Source organism: Nycticebus coucang, chromosome 17, assembly GCF_027406575.1.
Source record: "Nycticebus coucang isolate mNycCou1 chromosome 17, mNycCou1.pri, whole genome shotgun sequence".
NCBI lineage: Eukaryota > Metazoa > Chordata > Mammalia > Primates > Lorisidae > Nycticebus > Nycticebus coucang.
Window position 1 is genome coordinate 34,411,967 of NC_069796.1, and position 26,994 is coordinate 34,438,960.

Genomic DNA, 26,994 nt, shown 5'->3' on the forward strand with positions numbered 1-26,994 from the left:
TAGATGTGTGCACTGAGAGACAAAAGTGGATGTAGGGCTTTTCCTGAGGGTGGTGATGGTGGAGGTGAAGGGGAGTGGATGGAGCAAAGTGGTGTCTAGGAGGTGAGGATGGGTGGCACGTGAGGGGGTGAAGATGAGTCTGGGGTCAGAATGACCATCCTGCTTTCTATTACTTTGGGTAACCACATGCTGGCACTGTCTATGGAGATGGAAAAGACTGAGGAGGATCTAATTTAGACAGAAAGTTGATGAGTTTTAAAGCTTGTTTAGTTTCAAGTTTCCTGTAATACCCAGATGGTGGTGTTGAGGGGGCTCAGGAATAGAATGGAGAGAGCATGAAACGCGACCGAAGCTGTGAGAGTGGACGAGTAGTTTAGGCAGATAAGTGCAGAATTGGAAAAGACAGAAGGCTGCCCTGCAACTCGGTGCAGACCTCTTTATTGTTTTGTGATAATTACCTGAAAAAGGACTGCACGTCATGCACAGAAGCAGTTGCTCTTTGTACTGCTGCAAGTACTACTCGAATTGTCACTTTGGTTAATGATAGCATTTCCTACATCTCCAACACGTGCTAAACACTACTCAGAATGTCTCACTCAGTGGTGAAAATCCAAAACAGTGGTACTACTATTATCTCGATTTCACAGATGAGGAAATTGAAGCTATTGGAAACTCAGAAGTGTGATCAATCCATAGAGTAGAAGAGGAAGCTTAGGTCACTAGCTTCGCGGCTCGGGCTCTTGGTCACCACTGTGATGCCTCTATCTGGTTCCTGATATCTGCAACCACCTCACCACCCCAGTCTCCATCTCCTCAACCTACATCAAAATGTATTTTTCTCAATCCTCTGGCCAGCTCCCTCCTAGTGGTTGGTTAGGGCAGAGGTTCGCGTATATCTATTCCTGTTGTTAGCCTGCCACACGCCACTCTCCAAAGGAGGTCCCGAAGCACCGTGGAACTGGTGGGATAGTAAAGAGTGGGAGGATGTGTGTACAGATCTGCCTCCCAGAAGTCCATCTGTCTTAGCTTGGGCTGCCCTAACAAAATACTATGGACTGGTGGCTTAAACAACAGAAATTTATTTTCTGCATAAGCTAGGATCCAAGATCAAGGTTCCAGCTGACACTAATCCTGTCAGATGGGGTCCCAGTCTTATGATTCCATGTACTTTTACTTAAGCCACATACAGCCACTCTGAGAATTAGGGCTTCAACAGATGAATTTTGGTAGGACTAATGCATTTGGTTCATACACCATCTAAATATCCAATTACTACATTAGAGTCCACTTACTCTACATGTAAGTAGAGGGCAAACATGAAATAGGCCACATCCCTGCTGCCCAGAGAAAAATCTGAGGTTGGGTCAGAAGAGGGAACCAATTTACTCAGGTTCACAGTGCTGGTGAGTAGTAAGTATCACCAACCCTGCTTGCTTTCTAGATTCCAATCTACTATAGGCTCAATTATCCTGAAATTTATTCCAGGAGTATCCATTCATTTGAAGTGACCAAACCTTTGGCTTAGGCGACAGAGGCCACTGCAACCCAAAAGAAATGTCAGAATGATACTTTCTAAGCTGTGTCCATCTTAGCCCTTTTTGGCTTTAATTTCTTAATGGCTTGTACCGATATCTTTTTTTTTTTTTTTTTGAGAGAGAGTCTCTCTTGCCCTGGTTAGAGTACCATGGCATCATCGCTCACAGAAACCTCAAACTCTTGGGCTTGAGTGACCACCTTGCCTCAGCTTCCTGAGTAGCTGGGACTACAGGTGCCTGCTAGTTTTTCTACTTTTAGTAGAGATGGGAGGCTTCACTCTTGTTCAGGCTGGTCTCAAACTCCTGAGCTCAGGCGATCCACCTGCCTTGGCTTCCTAGAGGGCTAGGATTACAAGTGCCTGGTCCGAACCAATATTTTAATGAAGGGTCTCAAGGGCCTCCTGGATCACTATGGCAATAGCTGATTTCGGTCCAGGAACTACAGGTGACTTGTGAGTCATCCATTCATGTTTTCCCCTGGAATGACTGCCTGGTCCTTGCATTTGCTTGTGATCACAGAAGAGTGGGCCCTGGTGAGAGCACATCTCTCTGGTGGATCAGCTTCTTCATGCGGTGCTGCCTCAAGTCTATAGCACAGGTATAAAAACGGTGAACATTTGGGTGCATGTTACATTGTTCATACTGTTTATTATTCAACCTTAGGGTAGGTGATAAAACACCCATTTTACTGATGAGGAAACAGGCTCAGATCATTTGTACAAGGTCACATAGCTAGTGAGAGGTGGATCTGGGATTGAAAGCTAGACAGTTGGACTCCACAGCTTGTGCTTCTGACCACACTGCATGCAGCCTTCAGATCTGGCAGCTGGGCACACGGTGAGGGAATGAATACCCTGCCTCTACATTTGGTTTCCACTCCCCACAACTGCCCTGACCAAGGGCGATGGGCGTGTGTTTCTTGTTCTCATCTGGTCCTCTCTGCGACCCAGCTTTGTGCAGATTAGCAGGGTTATCCTTACTGTAGGCTGGAGAGGTTTGGCTACATTTCCAAAGATTTAAAATGCTCTGTGAGGCGATCATAGAATCGGCTGCTGTTAGTTCTGGGAGCCCTGGGTAATCAAGCCCAGAGAGGTTTCCCGGTTTCTGTGTCCCCTCTCTACTCCCTCCTGGGATAGGAACTGGGAGAGAATCTGAGGCGCTGGCTGAAAAGTGGTAGTTTGGGCTGGGACTCGAGCCCTGAGCCTCAGTTTGGCCGTGGGAACCAGTTTAGTGTCTGACAACCCTTAGAAATACAGAATTTCATGCCTGTATGCATTTGGCTGGGGGCAAGAGTCCTTTGCTTCCTTCAGATTCTCAAAGCCTAAGTGACCTCTACATGGTTTAGAATGACTGGATTAGATAAACTGTCAAGTTCTTTTTTAGTCGAACCTTCTCAAAGCTCTAGTGTGACATTGAGCTAGGTGACTCCTGCAACTACTCTAAACCCCTAAAGAAAAGACTCCCTAGAATTAGGTTAACTTTGATCAAGACTGTCACAAACTTTCTGTATACCCTCTCCAGTTCTTTGAAATCATTTTCCCCTAGCTGGCTTTATTCGTTTCTTTCCTGTGGTGTTATCCAGAGCTGGCCTCCCACCTGCTTTTGGAAGAAGGGCTGAGCAGTGGCCCCATCACCAGACCTCCAGGCTCTTCCTTCACCAGATGGTTCTTGTTCTGGGATGGCTCTTTGGAGGTTTCAGACCCAGGGAGGCTCTGAGAGCAAAGGGGAGGCCAGATGAAGGGAGCTGCCCTGCAGAGAGGGTCCCCATGCAGCCCTGTTAGGGAATTTATTCCCCGTTAGGGAATTTATTCAGCAGGCAGGGCAGCAGTTTTCCCTCAAGACAGCCTTGAAAAAAACTTCCCACAGTGAGGAACTCACCGACCCTGGGGAAAAGCTGGAGAGGAGGAAGTATCTCCAACTGCCCTTGGCCCATCAGGGAAGCAGGTGGCTCTGTGCTTGGGTCTCATCCTGCTGGGGATCAACCTGCCCTCATCCCCTTTTCCAAAGCCGCGCAAACAATGATCAGACCTTTTTCCGCATTGAGTCTAATTCAGTGAGTTTTTATTGTAGAAATGTGGCCTGTGGCGATGAGAGATGTGGATCCCCCACCACAGGGGGCTTCAGGTGGGACCCTTCGCCTCTCCACCGCCCCCCACTGCCCATGCCCGCAGAGGGAACTGGGTCCTTGGGCCTGGACGGCCCCACTGAAACCGGCAGCCCATCATTTTCCTGGAGGGATGCGGCCCCTAAGGGCCATCATTCCAAAGTCCAGCTGAATTCACGTAGGGATCCGACTGGGTTCCTTGTTGCCAAGGAGCAGGAGAGGCAGTAGCAGCCCTGGGGAGGCAGCCACAGAACCAGGAGTCCAGAAGGCAGCTCCCGGCCAGTTGGGCGATCTCCCTGCCTGCCCCTTCTGTGTACAGAGTAAGGAAGTCAGAGGGCGCCGCGCGAGGCTCTTGTTCTCGGGCTGGCCCCCGGCTGGCGCGTCGTCTTTCAGGGAGGTTTCCCCAACTTGACGTGCTGACCAGGAAAAGACAGACACGGCCCGGGGATAAGAATCATGGTACTTCCAAGTACAGGATCGAGACCCTACGCAGCCTCCCAACACCTCAGTCCCCTTTGACTCTCCGGATCTCGCTCTAGGTCGGGAAGGAATTTGGGGTCAGGGCGCAGCGTTCTCAAGGGCCAGCGACCCACAGCCTCAAGCCCACCCTGCTTGGCTTGTGACAGCTCTTGGCGGGACCAGGACAGGGTGCCCGGCGACCCTGACTCAGTCCAACGCTACACCGGCCGCGTCTTCCATGGCGCGCGGGCGTCGCGCAGCGAGCGGTCGTGGGGCAGCGCGGCGAAGGCCGAGTGGCGCAGCTGGCAGCCGATGAAGAGGACCACTAGCGCCACGGAGAGCAGCAGCAGGAAGAAGAGCAGCAGGTAGGTGGGCAAGTCCGGCTTAGTGGCCGCGCCGTCCCGCATGCCGCGCGCGGTGGCCAGCTCCAGTGGCAAAGCGCCCTCCGCCTTGACCGTGGCTCCCGGGGCCAGAGCGCTGCCTACCGCCGCCTCCGGGCCGCCCGTGGCGTTGAATAGGTCTCCGTACATGGCCCGCGGGTCCCGCCGACTCCGGCCGGACCACCTCACTTTGCCTGGCGGAGACCGGCGCCACCCGGCGCCTCCATGGCGCGTCCCTCCCGCCCTGCTGCGCGCAACTGACCGGGAGTCGGTGCCTTCGGGCCAGTGGAGCTGCAGAGACACAGGGACGCGTCGGCTCCCCAGTCTCCGCGCTCAGCTGCTTTTCCCTCCGGGCGGCGGACCCCAGCGCTTGGAGCTGGACAGCTCCGTGCCCGCGCCCCTCGGGCTGTCCCTGTTTCTCGCCGTCGCCACCTGGACAGAGGTCTAGCGTTACGGACTGGTCTCACGGCTTTCGGGCCACCCTTTCAGCTCGAACCCCAGCTCCGGTAAGCCCCGGGCACCAGGGCGCCTCTGGGCTGCAGCAGCGGAAGAGATGTCCAGCGAGTGCGGCCGCAACCCGGGGTCCTCGCTCAGCGCCTAGTCGCAGAGTGCACGGACAGCGGGTGGTCCGGGAGTCCTCTGCGTCCTCCGGTGCGGCTGCCACCGCAGTGTCTCAGAGCAGTCCTGCAGGCTTGGGTCCCTGTCCAGACGCCCGGTGTGCGGCAAGCTTGTTCCTACTCGCTCCTCTCTGGAGCGGGAGACTGAGCTCTGAGGAGGCTCAGAGCGCGCTCCGTCCCAGGCGGGGTGCGGAGGGGGCGGGACTGGCGGCAGCTGCCTCCCGGAGCGGCTGCGAACCAATGAGGGTGAGAGAGAACGGGCTGCGACTGCCCCGGCCTGGCCTCACATCACTCAGGGACAGAGGGACATACAGAGAGGGGGTGGGGGACAAAAAGAAAGAGACACAGGGTCACAGAAAGACTGACAGACAAAGACACAGTTACAGACCTGTGAACAGAGCCACACACATAACAGGCACAGACAGCTGCGGTGAGCAAACCGACTCAGAAGGAGGCTCAGCCCAGCACTGACAGCTGCTTCATTCTTCTTGGCGGTCTCCCTCCAGGCATGGCCTGTTTTGCTCACAGCACTCGCTGGCTGCTGGATAGCACGGGCAGGGCACACTGCCTCCAGGGAAGGCCCTGGGAAAAGACAAGCATGGTCAACCTGGGGCTGGTTGGCGGGTCCAGTGTCCTCTCCAGATGTGTCCTGGTGGTACATATGCATCCATCCCACCGCCACCCCACCCACTGCCCATGACCGTGTTTGCTTAGCTCCCCTTTGCCAGCTCTGCTCAGACACAGGGGACAGGAGGAGGACATGGTACTGGCAGTGGCCCACCTACCCTGGGCAGCCCTGGAAAGGCTTGGTGGCTGGGACGAAGTGGGGCAGTCAGCTGGGAGAGGTCTCATTTTCCAGGAGTCCAAACCTGGAAGGCTTCTGAGAAGCCTTCCAAATTTCCAAACTAGAATGGGAAGCTTCTCCTCAAGAAGCAGCTAGCTTCCCAAGTGTCTCCATCTGGCAGGGCCAGAATTAGGAGGAGGTGAGTGAGAAGCACAGGCACAGAACTGATGGGGCTACCTGCACTCAAGGCAGGGCAGGGAGCAGAGGCCTCCAGAGCTCAGGGCTGTGAGTGCAGAGCAGGGAGCCCAGGCCTCCAGTGCTCAGGGCTTGGAGTGCAGGGCAGGGAGCAGAGGCCTCCAGTGCTCAGGGCTTGGAGTGCAGGGCAGGGAGCAGAGGCCTCCAGTGCTCAGGGCTTGGAGTGCAGGGCAGGGAGCAGAGGCCTCCAGTGCTCAGGGCTTGGAGGGCAGGGCAGGGAGCAGAGGCCTCCAGTGCTCAGGGCTTGGAGGGCAGAGCAGGGAGCAGAGGCCTCCAGAGCTCAGGGCAGGGAGCAGAGGCCTCCAGAGCTCAGGGCTTAGAGTGCAGGGCAGGGAGCAGAGGTCTCCAGAGCTCAGGGCTTGGAGTGCAGGGCAGGGAGCAGAGGCCTCCAGAGCTCAGGGCTTGGAGTGCAGGGCAGGGAGCAGAGGCCTCCAGAGCTCAGGGCTTGGAGTGCAGGGCAGGGAGCAGAGGCCTCCAGAGCTCAGGGCTTGGAGTGCAGGGCAGGGAGCAGAGGTCTCCAGTGCTCAGGGCTTGGAGTGCAGGGCAGGGAGCAGAGGCCTCCAGTGCTCAGGGCTTGGAGGGCAGAGCAGGGAGCAGAGGCCTCCAGAGCTCAGGGCAGGGAGCAGAGGCCTCCAGAGCTCAGGGCTTGGAGTGCAGGGCAGGGAGCAGAGGCCTCCAGAGCTCAGGGCTTGGAGTGCAGGGCAGGGAGCAGAGGCCTCCAGAGCTCAGGGCTTGGAGTGCAGGGCAGGGAGCAGAGGCCTCCAGAGCTCAGGGCTTGGAGTGCAGGGCAGGGAGCAGAGGCCTCCAGAGCTCAGGGCTTGGAGTGCAGGGCAGGGAGCAGAGGCCTCCAGAGCTCAGGGCTTGGAGTGCAGGGCAGGGAGCAGAGGCCTCCAGAGCTCAGGGCAGGGAGCAGAGGCCTCCAGAGCTCAGGGCTTGGAGTGCAGGGCAGGGAGCAGAGGCCTCCAGTGCTCAGGGCTTGGAGTGCAGGGCAGGGAGCAGAGGCCTGCTTTTGTCTTGCCCCTACATGCTTCCCGCTCTTCCCCATCCCGGCACTGTTGTCTCATCCCTGGTCTGAGACCCTCACAGGATCAGCTAAGTCACATCTGTGTCTTTCTCCTCCCTCCTCTTCCTCCATCAAGGTGTGCAGGATGTGGGGAGGGCTTGGTGACTTGGTTGAATTAACTGGGGGAAAGATGAGCTTTTCTCCCCTCTTCACCTTACCTCATACCTGCCCCAAGGATAAGAAGAACAACCCAGTGTGCAAGGCAGACCTTTGCCAGAGCTCATCCCTATGAGACACCTCTGCAAGCCTTTTGTTCAACTTTGAGGTTGTGATCCCAAGTCCTGACTCTACAGAGTCTGCCAAATGAGGTGCAAAAGTACCCAGGGTCCCTCTTCAGTGTTTTCCACTTGGTCTCACAGATAGGACAGTTGGGGCCTCCCTGGGCTAGGAGGGAGGGGCTGTCTGGAGGGCAGGACCTGACAGGACTCAGTCCTGGCAATTTACCCAGTCTCCATCACAGAGCCCATCTTGGTCCAAGGAGCTTCCCAGTGTTCTCCAAGGACACAGGACCCTGGGTCATTGTGCTTGGCTGCTGCTAGGACAACGTTACATTTTCCAGATGGGAAGCCTGGCTCTGAGAGGGGCCAGGGCTTATCTGTGTTAGCACAGGACAGCCATCACGTGCCAGTGATGCAGCAGCAGCAGTGGCAGAGGGCCACTCAGGAGAGAGGTAGGAGTCCCTTTCTCTAAAGACCTGATCTATTTTGGACAGCACTTTTCATAGCCAGCAGTATCTTAGAGGACATATTGTGAAACCAGCACAGCCCTACCAGCTCCATGTGTGGGATGGAGTAAGGGGGTTTCACCCAGGTGAAGCCCCTGCTGGCAGTAACTTCTTGGGTCCTGGTAAAGCTTGAATGTAGGACTCATGTAGCTCGGTTTAGGGCGGGGCCTGGCATTTCCTCCTGGGGCCTGTGTGGAGAGTGACATAGCTTGCTTCCTCTCAGATCTAACCCGTCACCAGGTGTAAGCAAGCTCAGGCGGGGCCTTCTGACCACCACTTGGGCAGCTCAGTTAAGAAGCCCTGGCTCCAGACCCCTTTGGGCTAAAAATAAGGGGTGATGGCAGGTGGTTTCTGGTCTTGATCTGAAAACATGCTGTATTCATCCAGGAAGGGTGTGTAGCAGGGAGTCTGCAAAGGTTTCATGTCAACAGAGGGTTCCTGCAGGGCCAGTGCTGGGGGTGGGGAAGGCTCTGAACCTGGGTCCCCAGCACTGCTGCTTCCCTCTCCCCAACCAATTCTCTGCATGCCATACTGCATTTCGTAGGGGTTAAGTGACACAGGCCAGAGTGGTTCTAGCAGCTTCCAATCATGGCCCTCCGACCACAAGATGAACACTGAGCTGGGAATTCAGCATTACTATTTCTCCCTATAGTAACCTGTGATAGGCACTGCTATCCTCCCTCCTGCCCCCCATTTTCCCAAGGAGGAAGATAGAACCCCAAGAAGTAGTGTCACTTGCCAAGGTCACACAGTTCAGTGCAGGAAAGCCTTCAACTCTGTGGCCTGTCTTGGCCACTAGTCTCAAGCTGCTTTTTCTAATGAGAAACTCAACAAAGGGAGTGTGGTCAAAGTGCCCTCCCTTTTGGTAAAGTTGGAGGAGATATTTTTGTCCTCTTTGGAGGGCCCTTCTATCCCCAAGTGGGGAGAGCACTGCTTCTTTTCTGAAAGATGTCCAGAACCCAGAGAGTCACGTTCCCTGAACATCCCTGGGCAGGAAATTAAACAAGCCTAGTACTGAGTAAATGCAGAGATGAAGTTTACACAGCTTTTTATATAAGCCAGAGCGGCCATCCATTAAGGGAGCTTTGTGTACCCATACATTTAAGTCTTTGGAAAAGATTATTGAAAAGGGGCTCAGGGGTTGGCTTTGACAGGCTGAGGTCATAGGGCTAGGACCTCGGGGTGACCTCTTTCCCATTACATAGTTGTTGACTGACACACGTTCCTTCCCCAATGACCTGTCTGCAGAGAGGCAAGGCAAGGGTGCCTGTCCTGCCTTAAGAAAGCCATTTGGCAGCTGTTTAATGGAAACTTAGGAGACTGGGAGCATTCGAGCCCTGGGATTTCATAAACTGTGCCGCGTCGGTCTCTGGTGCTTGGTGGAGCTATTTCTGTTTCTTCCACATGCCAGGGGAATTATTATTAAACCACTCAACGTCATGCAGAAGCTGGGGGTGAAGACCAAGGGTGAAAAGTTGCTGTGTGAAGGTTGGAGTTTCTTGCTGCTGGAGTCCGTTTTCCCAGGAAGCGTACTGCAGAGTAGAAGGGCTGGAAGGGCCGCTTCCTCTATAAAAGCTGGCAGAGCTCTTATTTGCAGGACGTTGTTTTTTTAACCATTACTCTCAGGCAATAATTTTTTCCTTACTTCTTTCCCTTCTTTCCTTCCTTCCTTCCTCCCTTCCTCCCTCCCTCCTCCTTCCTTCCCTTCCTTGTTTTTTTTTTCAAGTGTCTTTGGAAACCATAGTGGTTGGTAACTTACGGTTACTTTATAGAATGGCCGTGAAGGCTATGTTAACCAGTTCGATGAAAATATTTTAAATTGTATATAAAATCAGCACATTGTACCCCATGATTGCATTAATGTACACAGCTATGATTTAATTTTAAAAAAAAAAAGAACTAAATAGCAAGTAGCCCAAGCCCAGGCTCTGAAATGAAGCTGTCGTGAGAGTGAGCAATGGGAGCCTTGGCGAATGGTCATGCCAAGGCTTTCAAAGTGGCTGGACCGTGAGGGGCAGAGAATTCTGCAAGGAGAAAACACCCCAAAGGGCTTAGTCTCCTGTCCCAGACAAGGCATCTCCAGCTTGTTCCATCAGCCTGCAGGTCTCTGGTGAGGTCAGATGGTGGGATGGAGAAAGAGAGTTTCAGGATTCACCAGGCTGGTGAGTGGGGTGCCATTTTGGGAGACCATGTCTCACCATTCACTGGTTAGTGCCTCAGCATCATTTTCTGTGGTCCCCATGACTTGTGACCTTGCTTGCCTTTCTGGGTCCCTTTAGCTATGTGACCTCCAGCCAAGTGGGTTACAGTGACACAAGGCATTCAGGCTGCTGGGGGGTGATACCAGACTGATTGTCACTCCTGGGCCTGGTCACTTAGTCTTCTCTGGGAAAGAAGAGGTTGGCATGGTGGCGAAATTGTAGTCCTCCTGCTGCCTGGACTGCCCTAGGGGTGTTGGGGTAGAGTCATGAGTAGAGTCACAGCATGTTAAGAAACAGGGCACAGCTCTGGCCAGGAACAAGGCAGTAGACAAAAGCTGGGACAGAGCCAGCATACGTGGGAAGGAACAGGGGGATCGGGGACAAGACTGTTGCATGGGATCAGTAGACAGGCTCAGGGGCACCTGGCAGTCTGGCTCGGGGCCTCAGGTCCCTGTCCCTGTGAGGTTTACCTGCTAGGAAGCTGGGAGCCAGGAGTCTTCAGACCCAGAAATGCAGACAGGCAGCGAGGTCCAGGTGCAGGCTTGGGCCCCCAGCTGCAGAGTGTGCTCCTGAGCTGCAACCGGGGCAGGTGGTTAGAGACCTGTCTTTCCTCTCCTGAGCCCTGGCCCTGCAAGGACAGGCACCCTCTCCTGCCCAGCCCACCTCTCCCCAAAGACCAGTTCAAGCTTACAAACTGGATTCTCTAGAAGAAACTCTGCCTTCTTTACAGGGCCCCTGTTAGCTGGCCTGACCTTCTGCAGACCCTGTCCTCGTGGGCACAAATTCTGAGGTCACCTCCCCAATTAATGGGAGGCTGGGATAGGAGAGACATCTTTCTAGCAACACTTTCTCTTTATGCCCTTGTATCTGCCGAAAATGTACGGAAGAATTTTCACCCTTGGTTAGAAAGAGGAAGAAAAGCCAATTTTATAAAATTCAGGAGGTTTGAAATTATGTTTTCTTTAGGTTTGAAATTATGTTTTCTTTTCCTTCTAAAGTTTAAGATACCCAACAAGTTAGCTTCTTGTCCATAAAACTGTTAGAGATCTCAATTTTTTTTTTTTTTTTTGGATAAGTTCTTCTCTAGAGCCAGCCACCCCGCTGGTCCAAACCTTGCCCTGTCCACTGTCTGGGCAGCCCCGTTTCTCCCGGGGCTGTCCCTCTGCCACTGGGCAGTGGCATCTTCTCCATGGGGTGTGGCGGGTGGTGGCTAGTTGCTCAGAGGCAGAAGGGACCATGGGTGTAGGGTAGGGCGGAGAAAGCTCCCCTGACCAAAATTGCTGCACCCTGGCCACCAAAACTCTGAGAAGGATGATCTCTTTTGCTCTGTCGGTTCCTGACAGGGACAGAGGGACAAATACGCCCATGGCCTGATTCATGAGGAAATGTGCTTATTTAAAAAAAGTTTTAAGTGAGAGAACTGAAGCTGTCCTTTAAGTGGCATTTTAAAACCTAAATTGGAAACTACATTAGCATTGCCATTTTATGCTGAGGCGATAGAAATTCAACGTGCTGCTCCTCTCGGGCTCCCATGTCAGACGTGAGGTTGTCTGCATTCTGGAAGGCCCCTCTGGGCAGGCACGTGGGGTTCCCTGCATCCCAGTCCTGCTGGGGAAGGGGTTCCCCCAAGACCCCTTAGGAGGCTTCCTGAAGGTTTGTGTCTAGTAGATGGGAGGAGGGGGCCAGATGACTTGGAGTCACTTGGTTCCTTCTTTGAGGAAGCCTTTAAGATGACTGTTCCAGAGAAAGGCACTGGGCTTCATCATGGGCACACAGTCTCAGTATCTCAGCTGGAACTAAATAGGGAAAACAAAGCTTGGAGGTGTTCAGGGCATTTCAAGATATGACAAGCCACCATCCATCTTAGACCTCCCGGCCTTGAATTCACTCACCCAGGCGAGAAAAGCAATCTTACGCACAGCAATTCAATGCAGCTGAAGGACTGGGGGTGCCACTTTCCAGAAACTGGTCTCAGTTTCTCCTCCTAGGCCTCTCTCCCTTAACCCCTTCAGAATCACTGGACATGCTTCTTAAAATTCAGGTTTTGGCTCCAACCCCAAATATTCAAAGTTAGCATTCGGAGCGACAATGGCCAAGTGCCTTTGTGTGCATCAAGCATTAGCCAAGGCATCCCCCTGCATTTCTGGACACCTGTGATCCTTCTTTGCAACCAGACAAGGAAGATGGCTCAACATCAATTGCTTTAGAGAAGGGAGGACATTGTAGAACTCAGCTAACAAAGGAGTCAAATTATTGGCTTTTGAGCTTCTAAAGCTGCGGTTCTCAACCTGTGGGTCGCAACCCCTTTGGAGGTCTCCTGCATATTAGATATTTACATGATGATTCATAACAGTAGCAAAATTACAGTTATGAAGTAGCAATGAAAATAATTTTATGGTTGGGGGTCAGCACAACATGAGGGTTGCGGCATTAGGAAGGTATCTAAATCACTGTATCTAAAGTCTAGGCCTGGGTGTGAGATTTGGAAAAAGGCATGAGGAAAGCGGGGCTGTGACTAGCACACATGGCAAATCTGGGCGAATTGTAAAAACCTGTCCTTTTCTTTAGCCTTCTGCCACACCCCCACCTTTTAGTGGGGTACATTGGTTCAGTGCACACATTGCTCAGCCTTACACGGCAGCCCTTCATAACTGCAAATTTGTCCCCATCCCTGAAGTTAGAGAGAAATCTCCCTGCTCTTGAGGCACACTAGAGCAGGAGAGGAAAATTGGTGGGTTCACAAGGAGACCTTCGATGTGGGTGGGTCTCTGAGAGAGGGCAAAAAGTTTCTCTGCCGTGAAAAAGATTACGGAGACCCAGATAGTTTATGGGATCAGAATACGGAAGGACATCAGTAAATATCCCTCGGAGTGTCAATGGCTCCCCCAGACCCCCTGAGCGTGAGGTGACAGGACGATTCCTGCAGCTCATGGAGGTGTGCAGGATGCGCTGAGGGGCCCCTGGGAGCTGCCTCCAGCTTTAGCATGGTTTGGACACAGAGGAGCTTCTGAGTCAGTGCTCCTGGAAAGGCATGAAAGAGACGGACGGTGTTCTGATGATGCCTTTCCATCGAGAGTGAGAGGCCTTGCAGCAATGACAATAGGACTGACCTTTAGGAAGAAGACAGGTCAGTGCAGGCTCAGTGGACACTAAGACGCATGGAGAGAGAGAGAGAGAGAGAACTCTGCGGATGGGATGACCGCCTGCCTTAAACCTACAGAATTTCGCACAGTGCCAGGAAAGTGGGTGTGGGGACTCAGAACCGGGCTGAGATTTCTACCACCTCGGAGAGATCGTGGGGGAAGGGGTGGTGTTCCTAACAGAGACTGCCTAATAGAAACTTAATCTTACATTTCTTACCCACTTGAGGTTGTGGATTAAGATTTATTAATATGCAAAGAAAACCACAAGTAAATACCTCCTAATAATTACCTCCAGGTGGCTGGATTAAGGGCGATTTTCATTTTCTTCTTTTTTGCATGCTGAGGGTTTTGAAAATTGCTGCAGTTACCATGGTTTACTTGTGTAATGAGAATAATATTTTTCTAAAAACAGTATAAAACAAAACAGAAAAAGTAATTTGCATTTTTAGTTCTCCCCGCTCCCTCTCTCTCTCCCGGCTCTTGTTCCTTGAGTGTCTCATCCATCTTGACTCCTTCAACCCCTCAGGTCCCCTCAAGCCTCCAGAGGACAGCAGAGGTCTGGGCCCTAGCTGAGACGTGGCCCTGGGCTTGGAGGAAAGGGAGGCTGAGGGCCCAATTGGGAGTCCTGGATGACAGTGACAATAACTTCACAGGGGATAATTTTCTATCCTCTCTGCACCCACTTGCAAGAGAGCCAGGATGGAAGGGATGGTCTTTCCTCTCCCAGGTGGGAGGGGTCCTGGCCGGTCTGTACCAAGCCGGAGGTGAGTGGGCTGGTCTTGTTCACTGTCTAGGCTCCCGAAATAGCGCCTTTCCCGACATTGTCTTCTCTGGGCCTTCTGAACCCTTGCTTACACCCTCACTCTGAATCACCCTTAGGCCCCGGTAGGACCATTTGGAAAGAAAGGAAAAAGCTGACACAACCTGGCCCCTTTAAGGAATCCCCACCTACAAGGGGACAGGGCTGAAAATAGAACCAGGGAGGCAGGAGGGGAGGTTTAGTGGGCTGCTGGGAGAAACATGCTGATTATTAAAGAGTGAATTACCTGGGGCTAATTACGAATGCACTTAAGCCGCACATTTCCTCCTGGTACAGATTGGAAGCGGCTCAGTCTCAGTGACAAAGAGTAGGAAAGGGTGATGATGTCTCGCTCTCCCTCCCTGCCCTGTGTGCACCTGGCCCTCTGCCTCTGGTTGTGGTGGGAAGAAGAGGGTCCTCTTCTCATTCTCTCTCTCTAACACACACACACACACACACACGCACACACGCACTGACTCTGCCTGGCTTCTTCCTGCCACCCTGTGGGCAGAACCTGCCTGCGTGAGGTTGGATGCGGCCCACCTCCCCCCGGGTGGTCTAATGCCAGGACACCCTGGAACCTTGCTGTCCCCACCAGGGCAGGTTGTCTGTCTCAGGGCTCTGCTGACTCCAGGTGAATATCCAGATTCTGGGACAGAGGGGGAGGTGACCCTGCTCATGGCCCAGTGCAAGAATGACATTGCCTTGCCTACAAGAAACAGGAGACAAAATCCAAACTAGACCATCCCTGGAGAATGCAAGTACCCCAAAGCCTTTTTAGTGGTTACTGTCCCTTTACTACAAGTTGTCACGGAGATGCTGCTGCTTAACAATGGCTATGCAGCACAGGAAAGGTTGGGAGAGAGATATTTGTCTTTATTTTTTCCTTGGCACTGCCAATGCTGTTTCCTGTACTTTCAGCAGGCCCAAACCTTACAGATCCTTCCCAAACTGGATCAGCTCTAGCTCAGTGAAGAGCAGAGAACTAGCCTGAGCACTGAACATATTCGTGGTGCAATCCCATTCCCACTACCCACCAGTCAGGTGACCTGATCGTTGTGCCATCTAGCCAGGGGACCTCTGTGTTGGTAGTATTCAAATATGGTTGACCTGAGAGCATCTTAAAATAGAGGTCCCTGGGCTCCACCCTCCGTCTGTGGATCTACATTAGCAATATGTATCCTGGAGGATTCTGTAGCAGAAATCCGAGGACAGCAGAGAATCTCCTCTCTCCCCAGGCTGCCTACCAGGGACGGTGCTTCTATAACTTGTTGCCTAGCCAAGGGCATTCCTCCTAGTCAATTCTGTTCATTGGCACCCACACCCAATCCAGTTCACAGGGCCCAGGGCCCTAGGAGGCAGTGGAATGGCATCTTGCAACCCTGTCTCTTACTCTTTGGTTTCTGGTGGCAGCTTCCAACGGGCCCCTGGGAATCCCGTTGTCCATGAAGGCCATAGGCATCTCCACATTTCTTTGGGTTGCCTCCAGGTCTCTGCTGTCCAGTGGACTCCTGTGGGGGTAAGTACGGGGTCCCTCTCCCCTGCCCTTCTTCCTTTGTGCCTGAGTTCCTGGGGCTTGGCCCTCCCCTCCAGACCCCATTCAGTCATGGCCCATGTGCTAGACAGAGCACCAGGGGTGACCAGCAGCCCCTGAGAGTGGGCTTGGGCACACTTTTGGTGTCTTCAGAGTCACCCGGGCACCTGGCCTGTGACCCTGTGAGTGGGCATAGGGAGTGACGGTTCCCTTGGTTTGCTCACATGAACGTGTTCTTGTCTGAAACCATTTGCTCCCTTTCCCAGAAAGCGTCCCTTATGTTTCACCTCAGGCTGAATCTTTCATGTCCTGTGAATGCAGGGGGAGGACAGACTGCAAGATCTTTAAGAATCAGAAAAATGGTATTTCTACCCTCTGGGAGAAAAATGGAGAATCTGTCCAGAGTGACTAGAATGCTGATCTATACCATCCTATCCTGCAGCCTCAGCACGACAGGAACATTTCCCTGGAGCTTGGGGACAGAAGTCCTGGAACACAGTAGAAACATCTGTGTCTTTGAAGGAGAAATATCATGAAGAGACATCCTTGTGGCCTTTGCTGAGGCACAGAACACCCCTTCTGTTCCCACTGCCTGTGACAGACATGCTAATGCTCTGAGTGTCTTTACACGATGATGTGTCTGAAAAACCCGCCTGGGCTCCTGACAGAACGTTCACCTTCAGCAGGGCTCACGCTCTGGGGGCAGCTAGTCTGGCCATGCAGACCAGGAAGGCACCAGGGGCTCTGTTTTGCTGGGTGTTCATTCTGTGATTGACTTGAGCTGCCCACGAAACCCTGGGGCTCTGTTCTGTTCTAGCATTGAGATGATTCAAAGAGTCACTTCCTCTCTCAGTGACTGACCCTGTTCAGTTCTGGGGCAGTCACTCTGCTCCCCGCCAAGCATCACCAATCTGCAAAGGCTCTGAGTCAGTCACACAGCTGCCAGGACTCCTGCTGCTCTCAATGACCTCTGCTCCTGGAAAGCAGAAGTGCCCAGCTCCGATACCCACTTGTATGTATGGAACTCGAATAGTCCCCTTCACCAGCCTTACCTACTTCAACATGAGGCTCTATAGCTCCTGTTTATAGAGACAGCCCCACCAGCCAGAAGCTGGTCATTATCACAGTGTCTGCTGTGCTTCTGGAGTCTCCAAGGGTGGCCCCACAAGCAAAGGTAACAGCCGTGGTCACCTTGGCATCTGCCTTGTCCCCTCTGCCCTGCCTCCATAGGTGGTGAGAGATGCCTGGCTGGGGCTACTGTTCATCACAGAAATGCCCAACGTTTCCACAGCTGGAGGCCAGGCAGAGTGGAAAGATTCTTCTTCCCAGTCCCAGGGTGCAGACAAGCCTTGTGACCCAGAGCAGCCCTGTTGTGCCCCACAACTGTGAGGATCCTCTCTGGAACAGTTTCACCAGCTTCTGGCCCTCGCTCCTTGCGCAGAATCTGACCACATCTCCGGAAAAACAATCCCAGCCGTTTCAGGCCCTCACTCTCTGTTGACATTCAAAATCAGCCCCAGGGGAAGGGTGGGGAAAGGACATTACAGCACCATTTCTGAATTCAGAAGGACAGAAGGACAGATTGACCGAAGTACTAATACTAATTAAGTACTAATTAGCTTAAAGGAAAATGAGATTTATTGGAGTGAAGCTGAGAAGGCTTCTGGAACAGATCACAGAGCTGAGCAAGAGCTGTAGGAAGCAGGGCATTAGGGATGGGCTCTGCCCAGGCCCTCATCGTGACACCCCTTCTCTTTCTGTCTTCTTCCTCCTCCCCTATCTCCTCCCTCCCCTTCCCTCTCTCTCTCATCTTTCCTTCTCTTTGTCTGCAGACAGCCCCCCACATGTGGCAGAGAGATGTCTACTGGTGGCCCAGGTTCACATTCTTCTGTTCAGCAGCCCTCCTTTCCCAGTGGCCACCCAGACATAAAACTCAGGGAAAGACTACGATTGGCCCTGCTTGGGTCTGCTGTCAGCTACTGGTGGTGGTGGCGGGACTGGGCATTCTGGTTGGCTGTGAGGCGCTAGTCTGTGTCTGGGGTAGGGTAAGCTGTGACACCAGCCAAAGAAGGGTCATAGCCAATACAAAGCCTGGGTGCCGCCTCCCTGCTTTATTCCTAAATATGCGCCATTACTGGGCAGTGGAGATGGCAGTGGCAAAGTTAGAGGTGTAGTCTACCTACGAGGTCTGGACCTGCCCTCAGACACCTAAAAGTGTCTCATAAATTTTTTATTTGACATATTTAATTGCTTATTTTGATTTCTTCTTCCCCATGTGCTTCTCATCTGTCGGGTAGGGTAGGGGCTGCTGACCTGGGGGTGTCATGTCAGCCACCATGGGACATGTGGGCTTCTCTGGTCACTGCACAGTGGGCTCTGCTGGCCCAGTTATTTCTGACTCAGACCCTCTGAGGCCCTGCAATCAGGACTTTTTCAACCTTCTCTAAGGAGAGGACCTTTTGCCTCTGCCTCAGAGGGGTACTCAGAGGAGTATTGGACTCTCGCCACCTCCTCCCTTCCCTTCCAGGTGCAGGGGAGTAGCTGGGCTGATCCCTGCTCATTCTAGGTCAGGCCAGGCAGTGCCTCGGCCCTCACTGCTATCTCCCACTGGGGTCTGGCCCTCCCTGCCGCATCCTGACCACTCTGCTCCCACGATCTGGCCTCCACCCCCCTTTCCAGTCTCAGGAGGGGAGAGCCCATGTTCCAGTCACCATTTCTCTCAAAATTTTTTATTCTTCTCTCACATCTCTCTCTTTTCTAAAGACCCAGCCCTCAGGCTGGCCGTGGCAGCTCACATTCGTAATCCTAGCACTCTGGGAGCCAAGGCAGGCGGGTAGATTGCTTGAGCTCAGGAGTTTGAGACCAGCCTGAGCCAGAGCGAGTTCCTGTCGCTACTAAAAATAGAAAAATTAGACCAGGTGCTCGTAGCTCAGTGGTTAGGGCTCCGGTCACATGCACCAGGGTTGGTGGGTTTGAACCCAACCCATGCCTGCTAAAACAAACAAATAGCCGGGCATTGTGGCAGGCGCCTATAGTCCCAGCTACTAGGGAGGTTGAGGTAAGAGAATCATGTGAGCCCAAGAGTTGGAGGTTGCTGTGAGCTATGACACCATGGCACTCTACCTAGGGTGACAAAGTGTGACTTTGTCTCAAAAAAAAAAAAAAGAGAGAGAAAAATTAGTGGGGCATTGTGGCAGGTGCCTGTAGTCCCAGCTTCTTGGGAGGTGAAGCAGGAGGATTGCTCCAGCCCAAGAGTTTGAGGTGCTGTGAGCACTCTACCCAGGGCAAGAGAGTTGAGACTCTGCCTCAAAAATAAATAAATAAATAAATACCCAGCCTCAGGAAACAAGCACCCCGCATGCCTTTATCTTTCTCTGCTTGCTGTCCCTCCCCTGAAGCAGAGGGCTTAGGATGTTCTAGCTGCCTGACGGCATTGTGGAAGCAAAGGAGAAATCCCAGTCTGAAAATCAGCAGGTGTCTCTACCGTGCCACCCAGCCTAGCTCCCAGGACTGCTGTGAGTTTGGGTTAGCCAGCTCCTGCGGTGCCGGGGAGAGTGGGGTCGAAGTGGCTTCACTGCCCGGTTGACTAGTGTAAGTCAGTTAACAGCTGTGTCTCTCTTGGAGTCCCTTCCCTCTAGTATTTTCATCCTTCAAAGGCTGCAGGATTCGTTGGGATACACAGCGTGGAGGCCTGCCTGCCTGCTCGGCAGATGGAAGCGCCTCCGGCCTGCGGCCTCTGGGGCCTTCAAACTCTGCACTTTACATGCACGTTAATGGCCACTCATTTCTAACCAAATTCCTAGTGCTCCTGAGCCAGGTGAGGTGTCTCTGCCTCCCTGTGACGGTGTCTGGTCACAGCCCTCCCCCAACCCCCGACCGGCCCCTCGAGGAGCTCTTGCAGAGTTGGGCTGCGTTAGGGCATCTCCCCAGTCTGGCTGGTGTTGGCCAGTGTTTTTTCTCTGGACCTTGCCGGAGGGAAGTGGATGATCTTTGATGGGCAGAGGCGACCGCTGTGCTTTCTCGACTGTGTGAGCATGCATCCTTTAGCAGCAGTTCTGGGGACTAATTGGGGGTTTTTGCCTGAGAAGTGTGAACTGTCACTATAATTTGTGAGTCCTGTTGGGAGCCACTGGATGTGACAAGTCACTGGCAAACTCGCTGCATAACCACTGGTTACCCAAGAGGCCTGGACAGGGGCTGCTGCTCCGAGTGGCACAGGCAGTAGAAGGAGTGTGCCATGCTGGGTGAAAGGCCTCCTAGGCTGTGACTAGAAGGAGAACGGGCCGAGGGGTAGCAGGGAATGGCTGGTGTTTTCTGCACACTCAGTGAGGTTTTTAGGGTCTGATGGTGTCTGAAGGAACAGCACTAGAAGGGCCCAGCAGTATGTCACTAAGTGACTACTCTTTGGCTCTGTGCCAGTCCTCAGTGGGACATGAAACCAACCCAGCCCTCATGGAGCTTCCCTAGGACCTGTGGAGAGAGACACTAAACGCTGCACTCAAGCTGCGAACAGAGCTCTGGCCAGCGTGCAGAGCTGCAGAGGACGGACAGAAGCCTGGGAAGTGGGCACATCTCACCGATTGTCTGAACATTCGGGAAGGGCTTGGGCCCTTTCTCCTCCCTGCTCTTCCTTGAGCCCCCCTCAGGTTCTATTCCTCCCTTTCCTGTTGGGTTTCTCCAAGCATGGCTTCCTCTGCCTGGAGAGTTCAACATGGGCCCAGGAGATGGGCAAGCGAGGGATTGTTAGTGCCTGGAAAGTCACTGAGCTCTTGCCCTGTTCCCGCAGCTCTGCCAGCCCTCAGTTCCCGGCCTCTCCTGCAGTTCTCTGCCAAAGAAGGGGCTTCCCCTGCCCTTCCCACAGCCACCTGGCAGCCGTGGATCTTTGCCTGGACCACCCTGACCTCCCAGACATGGCATTAAAAGCATAATGGATGGTGCTAGCTTTTTTTCCCCCGGTTTTTAATTATTTAGTGGGACTGGTTTTATCTCTGTAAGGAGTAGATTTGAAACTTAGGTTTAAAAGGAAAAGGCAGATAGGGAAATTGAATAATGCATCTCACAATGTTTGTTAGCATTCTGATGAAGATAACTGGGAGAACTGAAAGGCAATCTTCCACAAGGGTTGGTAATTTGTCCCTTGGACTAATTAATTGCTCTTCCTACGAAGAACTTCAGTATCCTTTTTCAAAGTGTGGGTTTCAAAAGGAGCCCCACCGGATACATAGGGCTCATCCCCAGTGCTTGGAAAGGGGCTGCGTAAACATCTGCTGAATAAAGTCACTTGTCATCTGCAGGGCTGGGGGTCATGGGTGGCTCTTTGAGAAGAGCTGCAGGCATTCCCTCCAGAACTCGGCACCAGCACAAAGACACACACACACATCACAGATGCACCTCAGGTCTTGTAGTGTCTTTAAAACCCATCTGTGGTTCCCCACACAGATTCCAGGTAAAAAACTCCTGGCCAGAGCCAGTGTCTGTAAAGCCCCCTCTGCCCATGCAGTGTGCCCAAGTTCCCACCAGACACCTCGACTTCTGTCTGGGTGGAGCACTAGGTGGGAAGACCCAGGTGGAGAGCCACAACGCATCCCTTGTCACCTATCTTGACTGCCAGGGACCCAACAAATGGTGACTTTTTCTTTTTTCAGAAACTGGGAGGAAAACTGGGCCTGAATTTGTTATAACATCAACTGGCTGCGCTGAGTGTCTGTGGCCTGCTGTCGGTAGGGTCCAACCTTGTAGTCAGCCATAGCCCTGCCCTCAACGTCAGCACCAACTTGGCTTCGGTTTATCACCTCATCTGATCTTCTGATTTCTCATAGCTGAGTGAAGTAAAAATATGGTCCCCTGAAGAAATAATGTATTTTGGGAAACACAGGCCTCCTCTCTGTCTGTACACATAAATACATGCACAAACGTAGATGCCTATTTATTTTCCCCCCCTTCCAGAACATCTGCAACCCTCACCCTCCTCACAGTGTTGCTGTTAGGATTTAGTGGATCGATGCATGCAAAGCCCTGACCACAGTGCCCTGTACACAGGAAGTGCTCCATACATCCAGACAGCACTGCTACTATTTTCACGGGGACCAGAGGGCCTTCTGGAATCCAGCGACATCTTTCCTAACCTGCTGAGAACGGGCATTGTTTAGGATGGGGCGCCCTCTGGTGGCGGTTCGTCCCACTCACACTTAGGCCCCATTCCTGGCCCTTTACCCTCCCCACTCACGCCGGGAAAGCTCCAGAGTGCCCTGGGAGGAAACTTCCCACTTCTCCATTTGCTTTGCCTCTTTCCTGAGCTTGGCGAGGTGGGTTTCACTAGGTCAGGGGACAGGAGAAGGGACTTGCAGGAGACGGCTAAAGCCAATATCTTCTTGGGGGTGCTGGCTGCCTGGCTCCCAGGGTGTTGGTACCTTTCCTCCCACAGCATCTCTAGGCTGTGAGCTCCCAGGGCCATTTCCAGGCAGGGTGCAGGACGACCTCAGCGGGACATCCACAAAAGACTCCCAGGCTATTATGAGGTAATTTTATTTCTTTCCATTTAGGTAAAAATAGTAAATACAAGATAATAAAGGTAAAAATACATCATTTGGATTTTGTTATTGTTCTCTAAACAGTGCTACCTACAGTACAGTTTTTGATTTTAGGATTTTTAAACTTTTTTTTTTTTAAATATAAACAAATAGAACTATTTTGCTGTTAGGCTATCTGTGTTCTCGTCTGGCACTTAAGAATAGCTCACAGGTCACCTCCGGGTTCTGTTTGGATGTGTGTGTGGGGGGGTGGCGGGGAGGGAGTGAGAAAGGGCTCGGATGAGGTGGTTTGTCTTCCCAGGGCACAGCCCGAGCTGCGGGCCCACGTGCAGCAGGAGGGCACTAGTGCCCATCCAAGATGGCCCTTTCCTGCTCTGGCGGCAGGGACGTATTTCACCATAGCTGGACCAAAGGTCTCACATGTTTCAGGGAGCACTTTCTCCCCCCGTCCTAGGGTACCTTCACTTACCCAACAGCCTTGATATAATTCTTGGTCCAGGCAGCACTGGGCTAGAGATGTCAGCCATGCTGCTAGCTAGAAACTGAGCCAGTAGATCCCCTTTGTGTCCTAGAGGAGTGGGCTGGGACCCTCCCCCTCGGGGCTGTGGGCCAGGGCATCCAATCTGGCCTTGGAATGCTGGTAGAAGTCACAGATGCCAACTCGGGTTGCTAAATGTCTTTGCCTTTGTTCACCCTCAAGTGATCTTTGTTTAAGTTCTTTCCAAATTTCTCACTGAGCTGTTGGATCAGGTCTGCCAGCTCACCGGTAGCTTGAGACTTCTCTTCAAGAAGCTCGTAGCGCAGGCTGGAGATATCTTGCTTGATTTCTTTCAGTTCACCTGCAAGGATGGATGAGATTTTGCTGAGTATGAGCAGGCAGAGGTCCCCATGCATGTGGGGTGTACATCCTTCTAGCAGAGCCCTGGGCCCTGGCTGGCCCATCAGGGATGGAGGTGAGGCAATGGGAATGATAACCACCCAGCTCCCCACAACCAAAGGACACAGTCATCCATTTAAAGCCCTTCTCTTCCCATTCCCCCAAAGCCTCTCTGTTAGGTGTTTGAAGGGAGCGTTAAGGTCAGGGCTGTGAATTGTGCCTAGCACCTATTTTATATAACGATTGTTAGAATGTTGGTCTCGGAGTCATTCTAAGCAGATTTTTAAGGCTCTGAGTAACACCCCACTAACTGGAACATCTATTTTCATGGTGCTCCATGTTTTGTTCTGTTGTTATCTATAGAAAAGAGAAACTCCCAAGAGCCTGAAGAAAATGGCTCAGCACAACAGATGCAGCCATGGAGCTGGCTGGCCTCCCACAAGTGAGCCAGCTATCCGAGCAGGGTCTGCTCAGCCCAGGCAAGCACTGTCCCCTTTCGCTGATGCAAGCTGCAACAATGGCTGCCACCGCCTCCTTCCATAATAAGAGATCACCAAGTGGGAACTTTCACTTTTTCTTTCTACTGAGAACCACATGCTTAGAAGTCCAATGGGTCTGGGCTGTGGGAATCTTTGTATTAACCACAAAGGGGAATCAAAAGATCTTTTCTGATACTGTAGCTACTGGACTTGACTTATATGGGAGTCCACTGCTTGTGGACACATCTGTTTTTAAGGTATGCTTACATACATAAAACGCAGAGACCTGAAAGGCATGTTGGATCTGTTTTGACAAGTGTATACACCTGCTATTTTCTTTTCATCAGATGCTCTATTGAGCCTGCTTCATGGTGTGATTTAAGTGGCATGACACCTGAGTAGCCCCACCTCCTATAATGAATTGTATTCACCTCAATCACAGTTAAGTACTTCTTGAGGCTGGCTGCCTTGACACCTGCCAGTTGCATGATTGAGACCTACAAGTAGGGGTGGGTAGATGGTCCACTGCTCACCCCCTACATACTGTCAGCCCAGGCAGCAGTTTGGTCACTGTTGAGCTTCAGGTGGCTCTGGGATGAAGCAGATGGTCACTCAATGACCAGGCTCTTTGGGCAGCCTCCTGGGGCCCAAGAACAAGGGAGTCTTAGAGATTTTATTCATGAACTTAGCTGGGTCTTGGTAGCAAATATTTATCCTCTATGTCTTGTGAAGGTTAATTACCTGGTATAAAGTAATTTGCTTTTCACTGAAGAGTAACCACTTAAAATAGACTGGAAAGTAGCTCAGACAGCAAAAATAACATAGTTTGTAAACTTCAGGGTGCCTCAGAGTCACTTGGTGCTGCTTGGTGCTGTTTTCTAAATGCAGTTGCCCAACCCTCAACCCCCATGCTGATTTCTTAGGTCTGGGTGGGGTCTGGGAACTGCAGTTTTAATGACTGGTTTGGAGGCAGGGGACGCTCAAGAAACACTGGCAATTGTCAGACCTGAGAACCTAGAAGTGAGGTGGGAGAGGAAGCTGGAAGTGAGCACCAGCAGACTCAGACTGCGGTGTGCAGTCTGCCCATGCTGTGTGCCCACTCAGCAAGTATGGCACCGGAATCCAGAACCATCTTGAACTCAAGGGACATGAGGTCACCTCAAGGCCATCATCGCTGTGGTAGGCAAAATAATGTCCCTCACTCCCAACATGTCCACAGCCTAATGCTCAGTGAATATGGTGGTGTTACATGGAACTGAGGTGGCAGATGGAATTAAGGTTGCTCATAACTGACTTTAAAATAGGGAGATTGTTCTGGATTATTCTGGCAGAACCTAGATTGGTCACATGAGGCCTTAAGAATGGAGGATGAAGGCAAAGGAGTGGGTCAGAGAGACGGGATGACAAAAGACAAAAGAGGGGGCAGCCTGGGTCCGCTGCCTGCTGCTGCTCTGCAACGGGGAAGCTAACTGCTCAGACGTGGGGGCAGCCCCCAGGCTAGAGCTGTGGCCAGCAGGGAGAGGGAGATAGGCCTGCAATCCCCTGCCCCATGGACAGGTACATGGATTCTGCTGACACCTGAATGATCCAGAAAGCCCTAGAGCCTGCAGAAAGGAAGCCAGAGCCCTGACGGCACCACGATCCCAGCACTCTGAGACCCACATCTGACTTCCAGCCCGCAGACCTCAAGCTGTTTGGGGCACTACGGCAGAGATCTCTTACCTTCATTGACTTCGTCGTTTTCTCTGTCCACCTGGGCCTTCAGGACGTATCTTTTTATGAGCCGTTTCATGATTTTCTGGAATGTGTAGCAAGACAGGGATCAGACGGGCCCGGCCTAGTGTGGAGGTAGCCCGCACACTGTCGTCTGACCTCCTCCCTCCCAGGGTCCCTCCACACCCTGTGCCTCTCTCGGCAGGGGTGCCCTGCCTCTGTTTAACCTCCCTCCAGGATTCAGTGTCCACCTGACCCAACCCCAGAATGTTAGAAGGACACTTCTCAATGCCAGGAAGCTGAGCCAAGCAGGCAGATCCACGGAGTATGGGCCTTACTCTGCCCTGGCCCTCAGGTCTACTTCACGGAGGAAGGCCTGGGAAGGCTTAGCAGGCCAGCCCAGGTGGAACCGCCTCCCTCGGAGGGGACAGTGATTGGTGTGCCCTTCATGAGACAACACCTGCTTAGTGCAGAAGTCAGGACTAGGCTTGGAGGACAAGGACATTTTACACTGGAAAATTCCTATCAGAAGCAGGCGCGAGTATAACTGGGCCTCCACAGGTTCTGCAGAGATGTCACTTTCCATGAAATCCCACAGGCCTGACACTGTGCTGCCAGAGTCACACTGGAGAGGAAGGATTTGGCCCCCACTGCTCCGTTTATTATGCAGATACTGTATTCTTTAAGCAAGTGAGGCATGAATAAAGACTTAGGAGACACCAAGAATAGAGCCAAGTGTAGGAAAGACTGCAGGAGGTGAACTTTGGATGTTGCCAGCTAGTCATTCCAGGGTTCCTGCGAAATCACAGGATTTAAAAATACTCTGGTGGTTGGGACTTCTGAATCTGTTAGAGATGAGCAGCCCGGACAGGGGGAAGGGATGTCCCTGCTGCCCCCTCCCTTCCTGCCACTTGCTCACCTGCTGGCATCTGAGGACCAAGCAGACAGCGATTTTTTAGACTGAAGGAACCCAGAGGGACCTGAATTCTTTCCCTGGCTTCTCTGTGTGACATCAAGCAGGTTGCTAAATTCTGACTATGTGGACTCAGGAAAAGCGTCTTGCAAGTAAATAGGAAGCGAACTGGATGCCAAGGGCTGGACAATTGAATCATTATCATCAACAAACGTTTTCTCCACACCTCTCATGGCAAAGACCTTGCTAAAGAGGCATCCCCTGGCCTGTGATTCCAGGACTTCACCTGAACCAGCCCATTCAGCCAGCATGCTCCCCCTCAGCCCTGGTTGACCCTGTGGCTTGAGTTGTGATCTAATTTCAAACCAACCAGCTAATTAGCAAGCTGCCTTTCTGCTGTGCTTTCTCAGAGAGGCCTGTGTCCTGTCACAGTCATGGTTAAACTACAGCGCTGCCTTCAGTTCTCCTAGTCAACAAGGCAGGTTATCTTTCTGTGAGACTCAATAACACCCTATCACTTTGAATTGAAAAAACAAAACAAAAACTTTTGTTTCCTGAACTAGTTCTCATGAAAAAACAAAAAAGTAACAAAACAATCACCCCCCCATACCTAGGTATCTGTCATTCTTACTGAATAAGAAATTTAGAAGTATTCTTCTACTGCAAACATTTAGATTGACGCAGGTTAAAGGGATCTAGTTACAATTTGTTGCCTTTTCAAGGCAAACCTTAAGAATTATGGGTTCCGGGCAGCGCTTGTGGCTCAAAGGAGTAGGGCGCTGGTTCCATATGCTAGAGGTGGCAGGTTCAAGCCCAGCCCTGGCCAAAAACTGCAAAAAAAAAAAAAGAATTAATGGGTTCCTCAGTTTCTGGATCTGTCAATT

At 52.2% G+C, this 26,994-nt stretch overlaps 2 protein-coding genes across 2 annotated transcripts in view; both read right to left on the minus strand.

Annotated features, from left to right (window-relative positions):
- Positions 1 to 3,588: 3,588 nt before the first annotated feature.
- Positions 3,589 to 5,256, minus strand: SMIM32 (small integral membrane protein 32). The gene has a single exon (XM_053566962.1). The coding sequence runs from the start codon at positions 4,626 to 4,628 to the stop codon at positions 4,317 to 4,319; it is 312 nt and encodes a 103-aa protein (XP_053422937.1). The 5' UTR covers positions 4,629 to 5,256; the 3' UTR covers positions 3,589 to 4,316.
- A 17,050-nt stretch (positions 5,257 to 22,306) lies between these two features.
- TRPC7 (transient receptor potential cation channel subfamily C member 7) overlaps positions 22,307 to 26,994 on the minus strand; it is a 152,568-nt gene continuing 147,880 nt past the window's right edge. The window contains exons 11-12 of the mRNA XM_053566632.1: positions 25,207 to 25,282; positions 22,307 to 22,967 (exon numbers count right to left, since the gene is read on the minus strand). Of these exons, the coding sequence (XP_053422607.1) occupies positions 22,798 to 22,967; positions 25,207 to 25,282 (246 nt within the window). The 3' untranslated portion in view covers positions 22,307 to 22,797. The remainder of the gene's footprint in view (positions 22,968 to 25,206; positions 25,283 to 26,994) is intronic.